This window comes from Taudactylus pleione, unplaced genomic scaffold, assembly GCF_031769625.1.
Source record: "Taudactylus pleione unplaced genomic scaffold, aTauple2 ptg000116l, whole genome shotgun sequence".
Lineage (NCBI taxonomy): Eukaryota > Metazoa > Chordata > Amphibia > Anura > Myobatrachidae > Taudactylus > Taudactylus pleione.
Window position 1 is genome coordinate 5,725,894 of NW_028284518.1, and position 13,998 is coordinate 5,739,891.

The 13,998-nt window shown below is 44.4% G+C and overlaps 1 protein-coding gene across 4 annotated transcripts in view; it reads right to left on the reverse strand.

Moving 5' to 3' along the window:
- SYCP2L (synaptonemal complex protein 2 like) overlaps nt 1-13,998 on the reverse strand; it is a 314,762-nt gene that overhangs the window by 12,247 nt on the left and 288,517 nt on the right. For 3 of the 4 annotated variants that reach the window (XM_088471653.1, XM_088471652.1, XM_088471655.1), the window contains exon 32: nt 10,212-10,306. The exons of the other annotated variant lie outside the window; for it this stretch is intronic. In XM_088471653.1, coding sequence (XP_088327779.1) covers nt 10,212-10,306 — 95 coding nt within the window. The remainder of the gene's footprint in view (nt 1-10,211; nt 10,307-13,998) is intronic. 4 annotated transcript variants of the gene reach the window in all.

The window sequence follows — 13,998 nt, forward strand, 5'->3', positions numbered from 1 at the left end:
CGCGGGCTCGCTGCACTCGCCATGCTTCGGGCTTGGTGGTTCGCTACAAGGTTATATTTCCCCTCTATGCCCACTTGGATGGTAGGAATGACGCTGGACACTGGCTGATGACATCAGAGTCCTCTCCGTGAAGTGGATTTAGACATTACCATGATTGATAATAATAATAATGAGTGTAGGACTCTTGGGCTCTCTCTGCAATGAGTCCGTAAAGCACACAAGTACCAAAATGAGAAAAAGGGTGTTTTCACACCCTTTTCACATTATATTAGTATCACATACATTTATTAAAGGGCAATTAGAGCAGTTTTCATGAAAAACTACTCTATGCCCTTAAATTTGCATATTTTTAGTATCCAGATCGCATTTCCTATACTTGTAATGGGACATGTGATCTGCCTGAGATTTACTAAAAATAAATTGTAAAAAACTAAGAGGGAAAGCCCTGTGATAATAACGCTATCAGGGCTTTCCCTCTGGTACCCCAACTTTCTGCTCCGCTCTGACAGGCAGAGCAAATCTGGGAGCCAGCCCCCTGTGATCAGCTGTGTGGTCTAAATAGACCACAAGCTGATCGCTGGAGAAAAATAAGTTATGGTATAACATACCTTTGTTAACTCTTTTTCTTCGAGGTCCATAGGGTCCACAGGTATTACCTTGGGGTATGTGGTTGGAGTGATCCAGGCACCAAACAGTTACAAGCTTTAGCTGCCAGGATGCACTAGGTCCTCCCCTCCTTATATACCCTGCCCCTGCCTACAGGCACTTAGTTTGTTACCAAGCCCAAGGCAGAAGGAAAGAGGAGAGGAAAGGACAATTGTACAACAGAAACACTCTATGAAGAGGGAATCATTGAAATACAAAAGAATAAAGATTACCCAATAACACCAGGTACGTTAGGCTGGGCGCACTGTAGACCCTATGGACCTCGAAGAAAACGTAACAAAAAGGTATGTTATACAATAACTCTTATTTTCTTTTTCGGGTTCCAAAGAGTCCACAGGAATTACCTTGGGGATGTCCCAAAGCAGTTCCCTTAAGGGTGGGGACGCTCCTGTTTAGACAAACGCAGTCAGGCGAATCCGGCGCCCAAAGGGAGCATCCTGAGAGGCAAAAGTATCAAAGGCGTAAAATTTGAGAAAAGTGTGGACGGAAGACCATGTGGCTGCCTTGCACAATTGTTGAGCAGAGGCAACACGACGAAACGCCCACGATGGTCCCACAGATTGAGTACAATGTGCTGACACTATGTTTGGAACAGAGAGATCAGCTTGTGTGTAAGCCTGAGAAATCGTCATATGAAGCCATCTAGCCAGAGTCTGTCTGCTAGCTGGCCAGCCTCGCTTATGAAAGCCATACAACACAAAAAGAGATTCAGATTTTCTAAAGGAGTTGGGGGAGTGTACAACATCCAAAAAAGCTTAAGCCAGAGAGAGGTTTGAAGACTGGAACCACTATTTCTTCATTTACATGAAAACTGGAAACTACCGTAGGAACGTAACCAGCCCTGGTACGAAGAACAGCTCTATCCTGGTGAAAAATCAAAAAGGGAGAGCAACAAGAAAGGGCTGTCAAATCAGAGACCCTGCGGGCAGAGGAGATAGCAAGAAGAAAAACGGTCTTTGCTGTCAACCACTTAAAGTCTACTGATTTCAGGGGTTCAAATGGGGGAGCCTGTAGAGCCCTGAGAACCAAAAGCAAATCCCACGGAGCTACTGGAGGGACACCCTGAAAATTTTTTACTAACATCAGGCAGAGGGGCGAACCTTCGCTGAAACCAACCTGACAGTCCAGATGCCTGAACTCTCAGGGTGGCCAGGCGGATACCCAGGTCTAACCCAGCTTGGAGAAAAGCAAGCACTCGTGATCATATTTTGTATGACTATACCATTGAAAATAAGAGTGCCAAATTCTGTAATAGATGCGGGCAGGGCTTTCATGTCCTAAGCATCATCTGAATTACAGAGGTAGTAAAACCCTTGGCTCTTAAGATAGAAGATTCAAGAGCCACGCCATCAAAGACAGACGAGGAAGGTCCGGATGCAGGCAGGGACCCTGTGTTAACAAGTCCGGCCTTAGAAGAAGAGGCCATGGAGTGTCTATGGAGAGACTCTGGAGGTCGGTGAACCAATGGGGTCTGGGCCAAGCAGGGGCTACCAGTATTACTGTGCCGCCCTCCTGCTTGAATTTCCTACTGACCCTTTGGAGGAGGGAGATTTGAGGAAAAGATACGCTAGGTTGAAGTCCCACTTCACTGCTAGAGTGTCCACAAAATCGGCTGTGGGATCCCTGATTCTGGACCCGTACCTGGGGACCTTGTGGTTGTGGCCTGAGGCCATGAGGTCTACCTCTGGTAGTCCCCATTTGTCCACTAGAATCTGAAAGACATCCGGATGAAGAGCCCATTCCCCGGCGTGTATATCCTGATGACAAGGGAAGTTCGCTTCTCAGTTGAGGACTCCTGGTATGAATACTGCAGAGATTGCTGGAAGATGATTCTGCCCAGACCAGAATGTTTGTCACTTCCACCATCGCTGCCAGACTTCGAGTGCCTCCCTGATGGTTGAGGTAGGCTACTGCGGTCGTGTTGTCAGACTGTATCTGGACAGGTCTGCCCTTTAGTATATCCTGTGCCTGAATGAGTGCCATGTATACTGCACGAAGTTCCAGGATGTTTATGGATAGGTGACCCACCTTGGTCGTCCATCTTCCCTGAAAAATGTGACAAACCGTCACTGCACCCCATCCGCAGAGGCTGGTGTCCATGGTAAGGAGCACCCAATCTGGAATCGAGAATGGCGACCCTGTTCAGACGAAGCGTCTGCCGCCACCATGAGAGGGAAAGCCGAACCTCTGGAGAAAGACGGATTGTCTGTGACCTTATTAACTGGTACTTCCCGCTCACCCGGGAGAGAATCAGCTTTTGCAGCGGTCTGAAGTGGAACTGAGCATATTCCACATGTCGAAGGTGGACACCGTGGACCACAGAACCTGCCACACTTAGTGGATAGACACCGTCTGATTGCGGAGAAATCTGCGAACCCGTAACTGAAGGACCAAAATCTGGTCTCCTGGCAAAAATATCCTCTGCGCCAGAGAATCCAGGAGTGCATCTAAATGCACCATCAGCTGTACTGGAGAAAGACGACATTTTCCAATTTATGATCCAACCATGGCTGTCTAGTCAGGCAATCGTCAGTCTGAGATGATGTTGTAACACAACTGGAGACTGCGCCAGTATCAGGAGGTCGTCCAAGTATGGCAGTATTCTGACTCCCTGACGCCTGAGGTAGGCCGTCATTACTGCCATTATTTCAGTAAAGACCCGCGGACTGTTGACAAACCAAAAGGCAGCGCCTGAAATTGAAAATGTTGCTGCAGAACAGCAAACCGCAGAAACCTTTGGAGGGCTGTTGTAATTGACACATGCAGATATGCATCCTGAGTGTCCAGGGACAACATAAAACCCCTGGTTCCATTGCCATAACAATTGACCAAAGAGTTTCCATATGGAACTTGGGCATCAGGATAAATCTGTTGAGGCCTTTCAGATTCGTGGGACCCATTGGGGCTTCCGAATCAAAAATAGATTGGAATAATAACCCTTTCCTTGCTGATCCAACGGAACTGGGATTATCACCCCTGAACCCAGCAGGGAACAAATGGCTTGCTGGAGGGCTAAAGCCTTGGTAGACTCCGAAGGAGAAGCTGTGCAAAAAAATCCTTTGCGGGGGACCCTTACAGAAAGTCAGGGCGTACCCTCGAGAGATCACTTCCTGGACCCAGTGTCTGTTGTTGTCTGATGCCAGGTATCCGATAACTGAAGAAGAAGTCGGCCTCCCACCCTGGGATTCCCCAGGAGGAGGCCCGCCACATCAGGCTGAGGGTTTGTCGTCTGACTTGGAAGCCGGATGTCTGATTGCCCAAGATCTCTTAGTCTGCGGCCTCCTACGAGAACTGGATTGTCTAAAGAAAGACTGTCCTTTCGCTTTTCCTTGCGGGCGAGAGGCTTGAAATGACGACTGCCTAGGCCTAGGGGTAGTCATCGAAGGCAGACCGGCCGCTTTAGCAGCTGCCATATAAGCCACAATCTCATCCAATTACGTGCCAAACAGTATACATCCAGCAAATGGCAGGGATTCTAGAGCCTTCTAGGAACCTGCATCTGCTTTCCAGGCCCTTAACCACGGGGCTCTGCGAGCAACAACTGAGGTAGCTGATGCCTTAGAAACCAGAATACTGGCGTCTAATGCCGCCTCCCCCAAATAGTAGGCTGCTTCGTTGATATAGGAGATAATTGTCAGCTGCTGTCTGGAAGCTTCTGGAAGAGTATTTTCCAGTGTCCCTGTCCATTCTTCAATGGCCTTAGACACCCAGGCAGTAGCCATGGCCGGGCGGGTAACAGCTCCTTGACAGTGAAAAAAACGACTTGAGACAGGCCTCAAATCTTCTATCTGTGGGATCCTTAAGGGATGCAGATGGTATAGGCAACTTGGTGCTCTTAACCAGCTGTGCCACATGAGCATCCACAGTAGGTGGAACTCCCCATTTAGCACAGTCGCCAGGTGGGAGGGGGTATAAAGCTGTTACCTTCTTTGTAACATGGAATCGTCTATCTGGAGAAATCCATGCTTCCCCCATAAGTTCTGAGAGTTGCTCAGATTTGGGAAACTCTGTCTTAACGACCCTCTGGCGCTTGAACACCGAAGCCTTCCTAGGTGCTGGCTCTTCATGATCTATGTTTAAAATAGTTTTGACCGCCCTAATCAAGGAGGGAACATCCACTGCTGCCAGATGGTCCTCCTCTCCTGGACCCGTACCACTTCAAATTCTTCTGAAGATGCATCAGAATCTACAGGCTGGACGGACTGATAAGAAGAAACAGTGCGCCTTCTGGTTTTAGGTACTCCCGGCCTGCCTGCTTGCAGTATTTGCTAAAATGCAGCAGGAGACAGAGCCATACTCTGGCTTGAGTGGGCATAAACATACATCCAGGAAGGATGCATAGGAGGCATAAATATAGCAAGTTTTAGCTGCTGAGGGTACCCAATAGTAATGGTTGGCGTGGGTGTAGATAAACGGTCCACAACCTGCGCCATAACCTGAGAAAAAGAAGACACCCAAGGTGGTTCCTGCCCAGGAGCTGGTAGGTGTGAGTGATGTGGTAGCTCCTTTTAACAGCGACCACACAATTAATCCTGTATGAAATCCTGAGGTGACAAGCCCGCCTGACAGGCTATACATGAAACCTTCACAGGGGCTTCAGCCTCCTGCTTCTCCTTATTTTTAGACATGAAAGTAAGGTCATGCAATGCAATACAATGTGAAAATGTTCACCCGCAAAACAACCCACACACCTGTAGCAGAGGGTTAGGAGGAGGAATAGCAGGGATAGTTATAACTGACAGTCATTCAGAAATAAAAAAGGCAGTATAACACACTGCAGAGCTTACATATGCCACATATAATGCAATAATACAGTGCATCCGGAAACGCTTCACTTTTTCCACATTTTTTTGCTACAGCTTTATTCCAATAAATTAATTTTTGTCATCAAAATTCTCCACACAATACCCCATAATGACAATGTGTAAAAAGGTTTTTTTTAAGAATTTTGCTAATTTATTTAAACCCCCCCCCCCAAAAAAAACCAACAACTAAGAAATCACATGTACATGAGTATTCACGCCCTTTGCCATGAATCTTAAAATTGAGCTCAGGTGTATCCTGTTTCCACTGATCATCCTTGAGATGTTATTATAGCTTAATTGGAGTCCACCTGTGGTAAATTCAGTTGATTAGACATGATTTTGAAAGGCATACACCTGTCTATATAAGGTCCCACACTTGACAGAGGGTGTCAGAGCACAAACCAAGCATGTAGAGTCCAAGGAATTGTCTGTAGACCTCCGAGACAGGACTGTCTCGAGGCACAAATCTGGGGAAGGATACAGGAAAATATCTGCTGCTTTGAAGGTCCCAATGAGGTGGCCTCCATCATCTGTAAATGGAATAAGTTCGGAACCACCAGAACTCTTCCTAGAGTTGGCTGGCCGTCTAGACCAGGCCTAACCAACCTGTGGCTCTCCAGCTGTTGTGAAACTACAAGACCCAGCATGCCCTGCTACAGTTTTGCTATTAGGGAATGCTAAAACTGTTGCGGGGCATGCTGGGACTTGTAGTTTCACAAGAGCTGGAGAGCCACAGGTTGGCCAGGCCTGGTCTAGACTGAGCGATCGGGGGAATAGGGCCCTAGTCAGGGAGGTGACCAAGAACCTGATGGTCACTCTGTCAGAGCTACAGCATTCCTCTGTGGAGAGAGAACTTTCCAGAAGAACAACCATCTCTGCAGCAATCCACCAATCAGGCCTGTATGGTAGAGTGGCCAGACGGAATCCACTCCTTAGTAAAAAGCACATAGCAGCCCGCCTGGAGTTTGTCAAAATGCACATGAAAGACTCTCAGACCATGAGAGACAAAGATTGAACTCTTTGGCGTGAATGCCAGGCATTTAGTTTGGATGAAACCAGGCACCGCTCATCACCAGGCCAATACCATCCCTAAAGTGAAGCATGGTGATGGCAGCATCATGCTGTGGGGATGTTTTTCAGCGGCAGGAACTGGGAGACTAGACAGGATAGAGGGAAAGATGAATGCACAATGTACAGAGACATCCTGGATGAAAACTTGCTCCAGAGCGCTCTTGACCTTAGACTGGGACGATGGTTCATCTTTGAGCAAGACAACGACCCTAAGCACACAGCCAATGTATCAAAGGAGTGGCTTCAGGACAACTCTGTGAATGTCCTTGAGTGGCCCAGATAGGAGCCCAGACTTGGTCTCTGGAGAGATATGAAAATGGCTGTGCACCAACGCTTCCCATCCAGCCTGATGGAGCTTGAGAGGTGCTGCAAAGAGGAATGGGCGAAACTGCCAAAAGATAGGTGTGCCAAGCTTGTGGCATCATATTCAAAAAGACTTGAGGCTGTAATTGCTGCCAAAAGTGCATCAACAAAGTATTGAGCAAAGGCTGTGAATACTTATGTACATGTGATTTTTTTTTTTTTTTTTTAAATTAAATTGGCAAAAATCTCAAAAAAACTTTTTACACGCTGTCATTATGGGGTATTGTGTGTAGAATTTGAGGACAAAAATGAATTTATTCCATTTTGGAATAAGGCTGTAGCATAACAAAATGTGGATAAACTGAAGTGCTGTGAATACTTTCCAGTTGCACTGTATATAGATGCAATAGGTTCTTTAGTCAAAAGCACGAAAAGCACAAAAGCTTAGTAGGATATTGAGCTCTGTATAACCTGGCCACCAAAAGGAGAGGTATACAGGGAGACTGACCAAACCACCTGAGATTTGCAGCTACAGTAGAGCACCTGAAAGTGGTCTCTGGGAGTCTCATATAGGTAGGCAGGGACGAGCAACCCAGAGCCTACCTCCCCCAAGCTGTATCAATCTACCAGGCGCACTGGCTTTTTACATGGCCGCCGCCACTGTCCCCAGTACCAGATTTATATGATCCTGTGGTCTAGTGGGAGAATCAGTCGTCCCCGGTTCCCCACTACAGAAACCTCCGGGCAGGTATCCACTGCAAGAGGCACGGACTGCCACGAGGTTCCCCGCAAGCGGGGAACCATCTTACTTGCGTCTCTGTGTCTTCCGGCTGCAGTCCCGGGCCCATTGTCCAGTCAAACTCCGCTGGCGCCTGTCGAAATCACCAGTTTCCTCATTGGTGTTGCAGCGCCGGCGGGGGTAGATGGAGCACCAGCATGGTCGTTCAACCGCTGCTTACTCATTGTAAAAATAGAAAAACAAAGCTTGGGACTTCCCAAGCAGTCCCCTGTCTACAAGGAGCACTGAACCTGCGCATCAAACAAAAAACGTAAGTGCCTGTAGCCAGGGGCGGGGTATATATATGGAGGAGGACCCAGTGCATCCTGGGAGCGAAAGCTTGTAACTGTTTGGTGCCTGGATCACTCCAACCACATACCCCAAGGTAATTCCTGTAGACCCTATGGAACCCAAAGAAGAAAAAACACTTACCTAATTCTTGGGGGCTGGAGATTGGCGCTGCGGTGATGTCCTCTGAGGCCCCGGTCAGCTGGTCTCCGGGCTCCTGCACTGTGACCCTGGATCATAGTGCAGGAGCCTGGAGACCAGCTGTATCCTCAGTTTCCTGTACTTCGCTGTTAGTAGTAGAACCTAGTATGCTCTTCTGCTGCTGTAGCTCATCTACTTCAAGGATATACATGCTGTGCATTCAAAGACTCTCTTCTGTACACCACTGTAACACACAGTTATTTGAGACACAGTTTCTATTCTCCTCTGGCCTCCCTGTCACCCTCAGAATGTTTTTTGGTTTATATGCCATTTCTCGGGAAAATCTAGAGATTGTTGGGCATGAAAATTCAATGAGATCATCCATTCCTAAGACACTCATTCGTCATTCCAACCTTGCATCAACAATCATTGTGTGGTCATAGTCATGTATTTGTGCTCTAAGTTGCTGCTTAGATAATTGCGTTAACTAGTAGGTATACCTAATAAAGGGGCCACTGAGTGTACCTAAAGATGTGTCCTCTTGCATCTTTGCCTCTTTCGCAGCAAATCGCACCACGCATGGCGCAAGTCGCATACCCACTCGCAAATATGCGCTCTGTGTTCGCACCAGACTCTATAGGATCTCATTGTGCGAACGCAGTGCGTAGCGCAGTAAACGTGGCCACGGCTAAACGCATAGCATGATGCGTGCGCACTTTTGTAGTGTGACTGGTAAAGATGCAAGAGAACACATCTGTAATAAAGGGGTCAGTGAGTGTACCTAATAAAGGGGTCAGAGTGTGCCTCAAAGGGCCACTGAGTGTACCTAATAAAGAGGCTACTGAGTGTACCTAATAAATAGGTCACTGAGTGTGCCTCAAAGGGTCACTGAGTGTAAATATAAAGTGGTCACTGAGTGTACCTAATAAAGCGGTCACTGAGAATACCTAATAGAGGCCACTGTGTGTACCTAATAAAGAGGCCACTGTGTGTACCTAATAAAGGAGTCACTGAGTGTAAATATAAAGTGGTCACTGAGTGTACCTAATAAAGGGGTCACTGAGAATACCTAATAGAGGCCACTGTGTGTACCTAATAAAGAGGCCACTGTGTGTACCTAATAAAGGGGTCACTGAGTGTATCTATTAAAGAGGTCAATGAGTGTACTTATTAAAGAGGTCAATGAGTGTACCTATTAAAGAGGTCAATGAGTGTACCTATTAAAGAGGTCAATGAGTGTACCTATTAAAGAGGTCACTGAGTGTACCTAATAAAGAGGCCACTGAGTATACCTAATAGAGAGGTCACTGAGAAAACCTAATAAAGGTGTCACTGAGTATACCTAACAAAGGGGTCACTGAGTATACCTAATAAAGGGGTCACTGAATATACCTAATAAAGGGGTCACTGAGTATACCTAATAAAGGGGTCACTGAGTGTACCTAATAAAGAGGCCACTATGTGTACCTAATAAAGGGTTCACTGAGTACACCTAATAAAAGGGGTCACAGTGTACCTAATAAAGGGGTCACGGAGAGTACCTAATAAAGGGGTCACTGAGTGTGTGTACATCATACATTTTTCTGTATTAGTCAAATGTTTTTCTAGGTAAAATCAGCTCTTACATAATCTTCTTGGAAAAAGTCTTTTGGTGTTATGTTTGCCCTAAAAGCCTTGTGAGATTCTGTAAATTAAAGCACACCTTCAAAATATATGGAATCTGCACACTGTAATCTCGTGTATAGAAAGTAAAAAGAAAAATCCTGTTCTTGTGGATTTCCACTAAGCTAAGGTACATCCTCACTCCATGTTGTGTCCATCAATAATCTCATGATTTACTTATTCCATAACAGTTACTAAGTGGAGGTGCCACATTAATACCAAGATGCCCTGTGAATGATAATTCATAATATTCCATTGTCCTTTGCGAATTCGCTGTGCTATGTATATGCCTAGGAAATCAAACACACTCATTTAAACTTAAAGACACATTAAAGCATCTCTATTTTTACTTTCCATTCCGGCAATGCAAACACTGACAGATCTATCTTAAATTACGGTGTACCCAGTATTTACAGTGCACAAAAGCCCCTTTTACTTTTTTTTTTAATCCCCACAACCATAGAACTGGGTCAATTTTCTTTAATCTCACTACTTACTTCACCTGTTGTATTTGATTTATTAAATTAAAGACTTGTAAGTGTGACGTTGACAACACATTCTGAGCCCGAGCTCCCAACTCTTTATATCTAGACTGAATGCGGAGGAAAATAAATAAAATCAAACATACAGGATCAGTTCAAATAAAGAGAGAAACTCTGTATACATCAATATAAATGACATTGATAACAAGTGTATCCCCATTTATTTTGTCAAGAATTACAGAAACTAAAGGGGTCAATTCAAAAACATGGTACTTTCTCATACAAAAATCCACAAGGCCGGGGCGAGATCAGGTCGCGAGGGCGGCAGGTTGCAGGGCTGTTGGTGGCATTTCTACGCTGTCACAACAGCAACTCACCCTCCTTGCGTCTAATTGAATTGGCACCTAAACATTAGGTATATATGTGTATAAAGTAGGATTTACCACTAAATGTTGACAATAAAAAACACTATATAAATATTTTAAGAACAAGGGAACATAAAAGTGAGCCACCTTTATGTAAGTGGGGATCGCGCTCTGCTGAGGACTATATGTTACAGAACCCCAGTAATGTATAAAGGACCCGAATTATGTTTGAAACTGTGCTAACTGCAAAGAATAGGGCAAGTACCATGTGAAGTTCAAGACACTCCCTTGAAATATGAACAATTAATGATTCCAAAGACCAGTGTAAGTAAAGTAAACTCTAATTTAATTGGAAAATGTACTGTTAATGATTACTAAATGGGTAGACCTAGAGGGTACAAATATTGGATGTGCAATATAATATAGATGGGTGTAAGAGCAGGTAACAGAAGGGGGGGGAGGAGTAATGGGGTGTGTAGCTGGGGGAAATGGTCCTGAACAAGTCAGTGACGTGATAAATGGATGCAGAGGGAGGGCGCCCCACACCTGCTGCACTGGTGTTCAGAGTCCATGGGGACAGAACCTGGGGGAGGGGTAAATAGTCAATGTCCGCAAAGTCTTGGTGAGGCCTCACCTTGTCTTCTTCTTTTAGTCTCCGTTCCTGGTCACTTCCGGCGGTCTTCGGCCACTCCGGCCGCTGCCAATGTCCAGACCACGATTCAGCAGACCGCTGGCTGGGTCTCCGCAGTGTGCCGGTGTCTAAGTCTCGTCCGGTCCCGCGAGATCTCGCGGGCCGGAAGGGAAGAGACACGGACTCCTGCGCGGTCAACTCTCTCGGGGAGGAGACTTGTGGCAAGCAGGGGGGCACAGTGGAGGTTAATGTTGTGTGGTGCTCTCCAATGCGTGTCGGATCTCAAATGGCCTTCCTCAGGGAGTAATGAGTAACTCCAACATGGAGTGGGATTATATAGTCTTGTGGGCGGGGAATCTGTGATGACCTATCCACGTCACCTGTGCCATGGTGATTTGATAAGTCTTGTCTCAAACAAATCCACGTCACTAAGTAGCAAGGGGTTGTTGTAGAAACTAAGCAGATGGTGCTAATGACAAGAAAGGTTATCATAAATGTTGCTTGTACGGGGCGGATTGGTTGCCTGGTTTGTCAGGACAACACTAACGGTATAAGTATCAGGATTTTATTACATAATGTTTGTGTATGCTAATGTACCCAGGTATAACATGATGTCAAACTCTCATATAGTGCTAGTAAATGTTAGCTTCCTGATAGATTCAGTAATAGAGAAATAATAAACTGGAATTACATAAGTTCCTGTTGGTTTGCAACACCTGACCACAGGAAATGAACAGGTAAGTGTATATATGATGGGTGGGCAAATAAAAAGGTTGCAATGGGTTACAATTTATATGCACGGCACATGTTGCGCGTTGACACAATACCTATCAGTGAACAGGTATTAATCTGTAATGACTGCCTTAACTTCATTTTCTAGATTCAATCCATTTGGGGCAAGGGTTCCTAGCTCTAGGATCCATTTGAGCTCCTCTTTATTTATCTTTCTGTAAAAGTTCCCCCCTCTCCAGTTCTTTTGTACTTGTACAATACCTAGACAGTTAAGGCCTGTTGGATCCTGTTTATGCTTATCCTTAAAGTGTTTGGACAGACTGTGGGTCTCCAGCCCTTTTCTGTTATTCCTAATATGTTCTGATAGTCTCACCTTCAGTTTTCTCTTAGTTCTCCCCACATACTGCTGCCCGCAATGGCAGGTGAGGAGATAAATCACTCCCATACTGTTGCATGTGAGGTGATCTTTGATTGTATATGTTTTCTTGTTTTGATTAGAACTGAAAGAACATCTTTTTTTTGGTGGAAATGGGGTTTAATTTGCATGCTTGATATGTCCCACATTGGTAGAAACCTGGGGTCAGTTTTGTACCTAAAAGTGTCCTCTGTGTGAACATATTGTTCTTTAGATGATTCCGTAGAAGTTTTTGTTTCAAAATGGGTGCCCTTCTAAAAATCAGCTTTGGTTGGGGTGGCAGGAAATCATTCAAAATCTCATCCTCAAGGAGGATACGCCAGTGTCGTTGTATAATTCGATTAAGATGTCTGTAGTCTTTACTATATTGAGTGATAAATGAGAAGAGAGAGAACCCCTTTTGACATATACAGCTAGAGGTACCACACAAAACAAGGCAAATACTTCATTTATCACTCAATATAGTAAAGACTAGACATTTTTTTTATAAATCTTTTTATTGAAATTTTATAATAATTACATACAAAAAAATTAGACTTTTGTATTAGATACAAATAGACATTACAATAACAATTTGGCATAGATGGATAGTATAGACAGTGTATAAAATATAGTTGAACAACCATCTCTTTATACAGCAGTAAAGGTACTTATAGTGATGATACACATTGGAGTTTAATACCGATTTAAGAACATATGAAAATCTGTACTCAAAAGACCTGCTCTGATTTTTTTTTTCCCATTTGTGTAGTAGGAAAAAATAGAAAAAGAGTCACTGTCTACACAGAGAGAAGACAAACCAACAAACATCTCCATCATTTTTCTTTTTTGTAACTATCCAATAGATACAGATATCAATAAAAAATGGGGGGGGGGGGGGTACACAAGACATACATACAAGTAGGAAAACACAATAGGTGGGGTGGGAGGGACATAGGGAAAATTCTCAAAAAGAAGTTGCATTTCGAACCTCACGATTTCTCCATCTGAATACAATCAGGCTCCTAATTTTCTGTATCCGTCAGCCATATCCGCATATCGTCACAAATACAGTGATAGTATATATATTATTAATTTATAGGGAAAAATACTAGAACTATACCCTTAATATTTAAATCAGCTGTCTCAGTAGATGCCAGTTCGTATTTTCAAACACCTGTAATATTTGTGTTTGGGTCTGTGGTTGCAGATAATCAATGTATGGACCCCATCTCCTATAAAATTGCACAACTCCCTTCTCGACATCTGGAAATTAAGCCCTCCTGTCAAAATATAAGTTTTCAAGTAATAAATGTTAAACCTCAGAAATAAAGGGTGGGATCTTACTGGTCCTTTGTTTTAAAATAACTTATTGGCAGTAGTTAAAATAATAGAAAGTAAAGGAATAATGGATCTTTTGTATGGGCCCAGTTCCCAATTGGTGTAAATAAGACATAAGACCGCTAAAGGGTCTGGGCGTAAATGTAAGGAAAATATATTATTAATAAACACAAATTATCTTATTAAAAAATGGGCGAATCTTCCTACACTCCCAAAAATTGTGATAAAAGGAAGCCGAGTCATGATAACATTTAAGGCATTGACCTGTCTCATTAGGGACCATATATTTACTCTGATGTTGTGAAATATATGCTCTATTCAGTACTTTATAGTGCACTT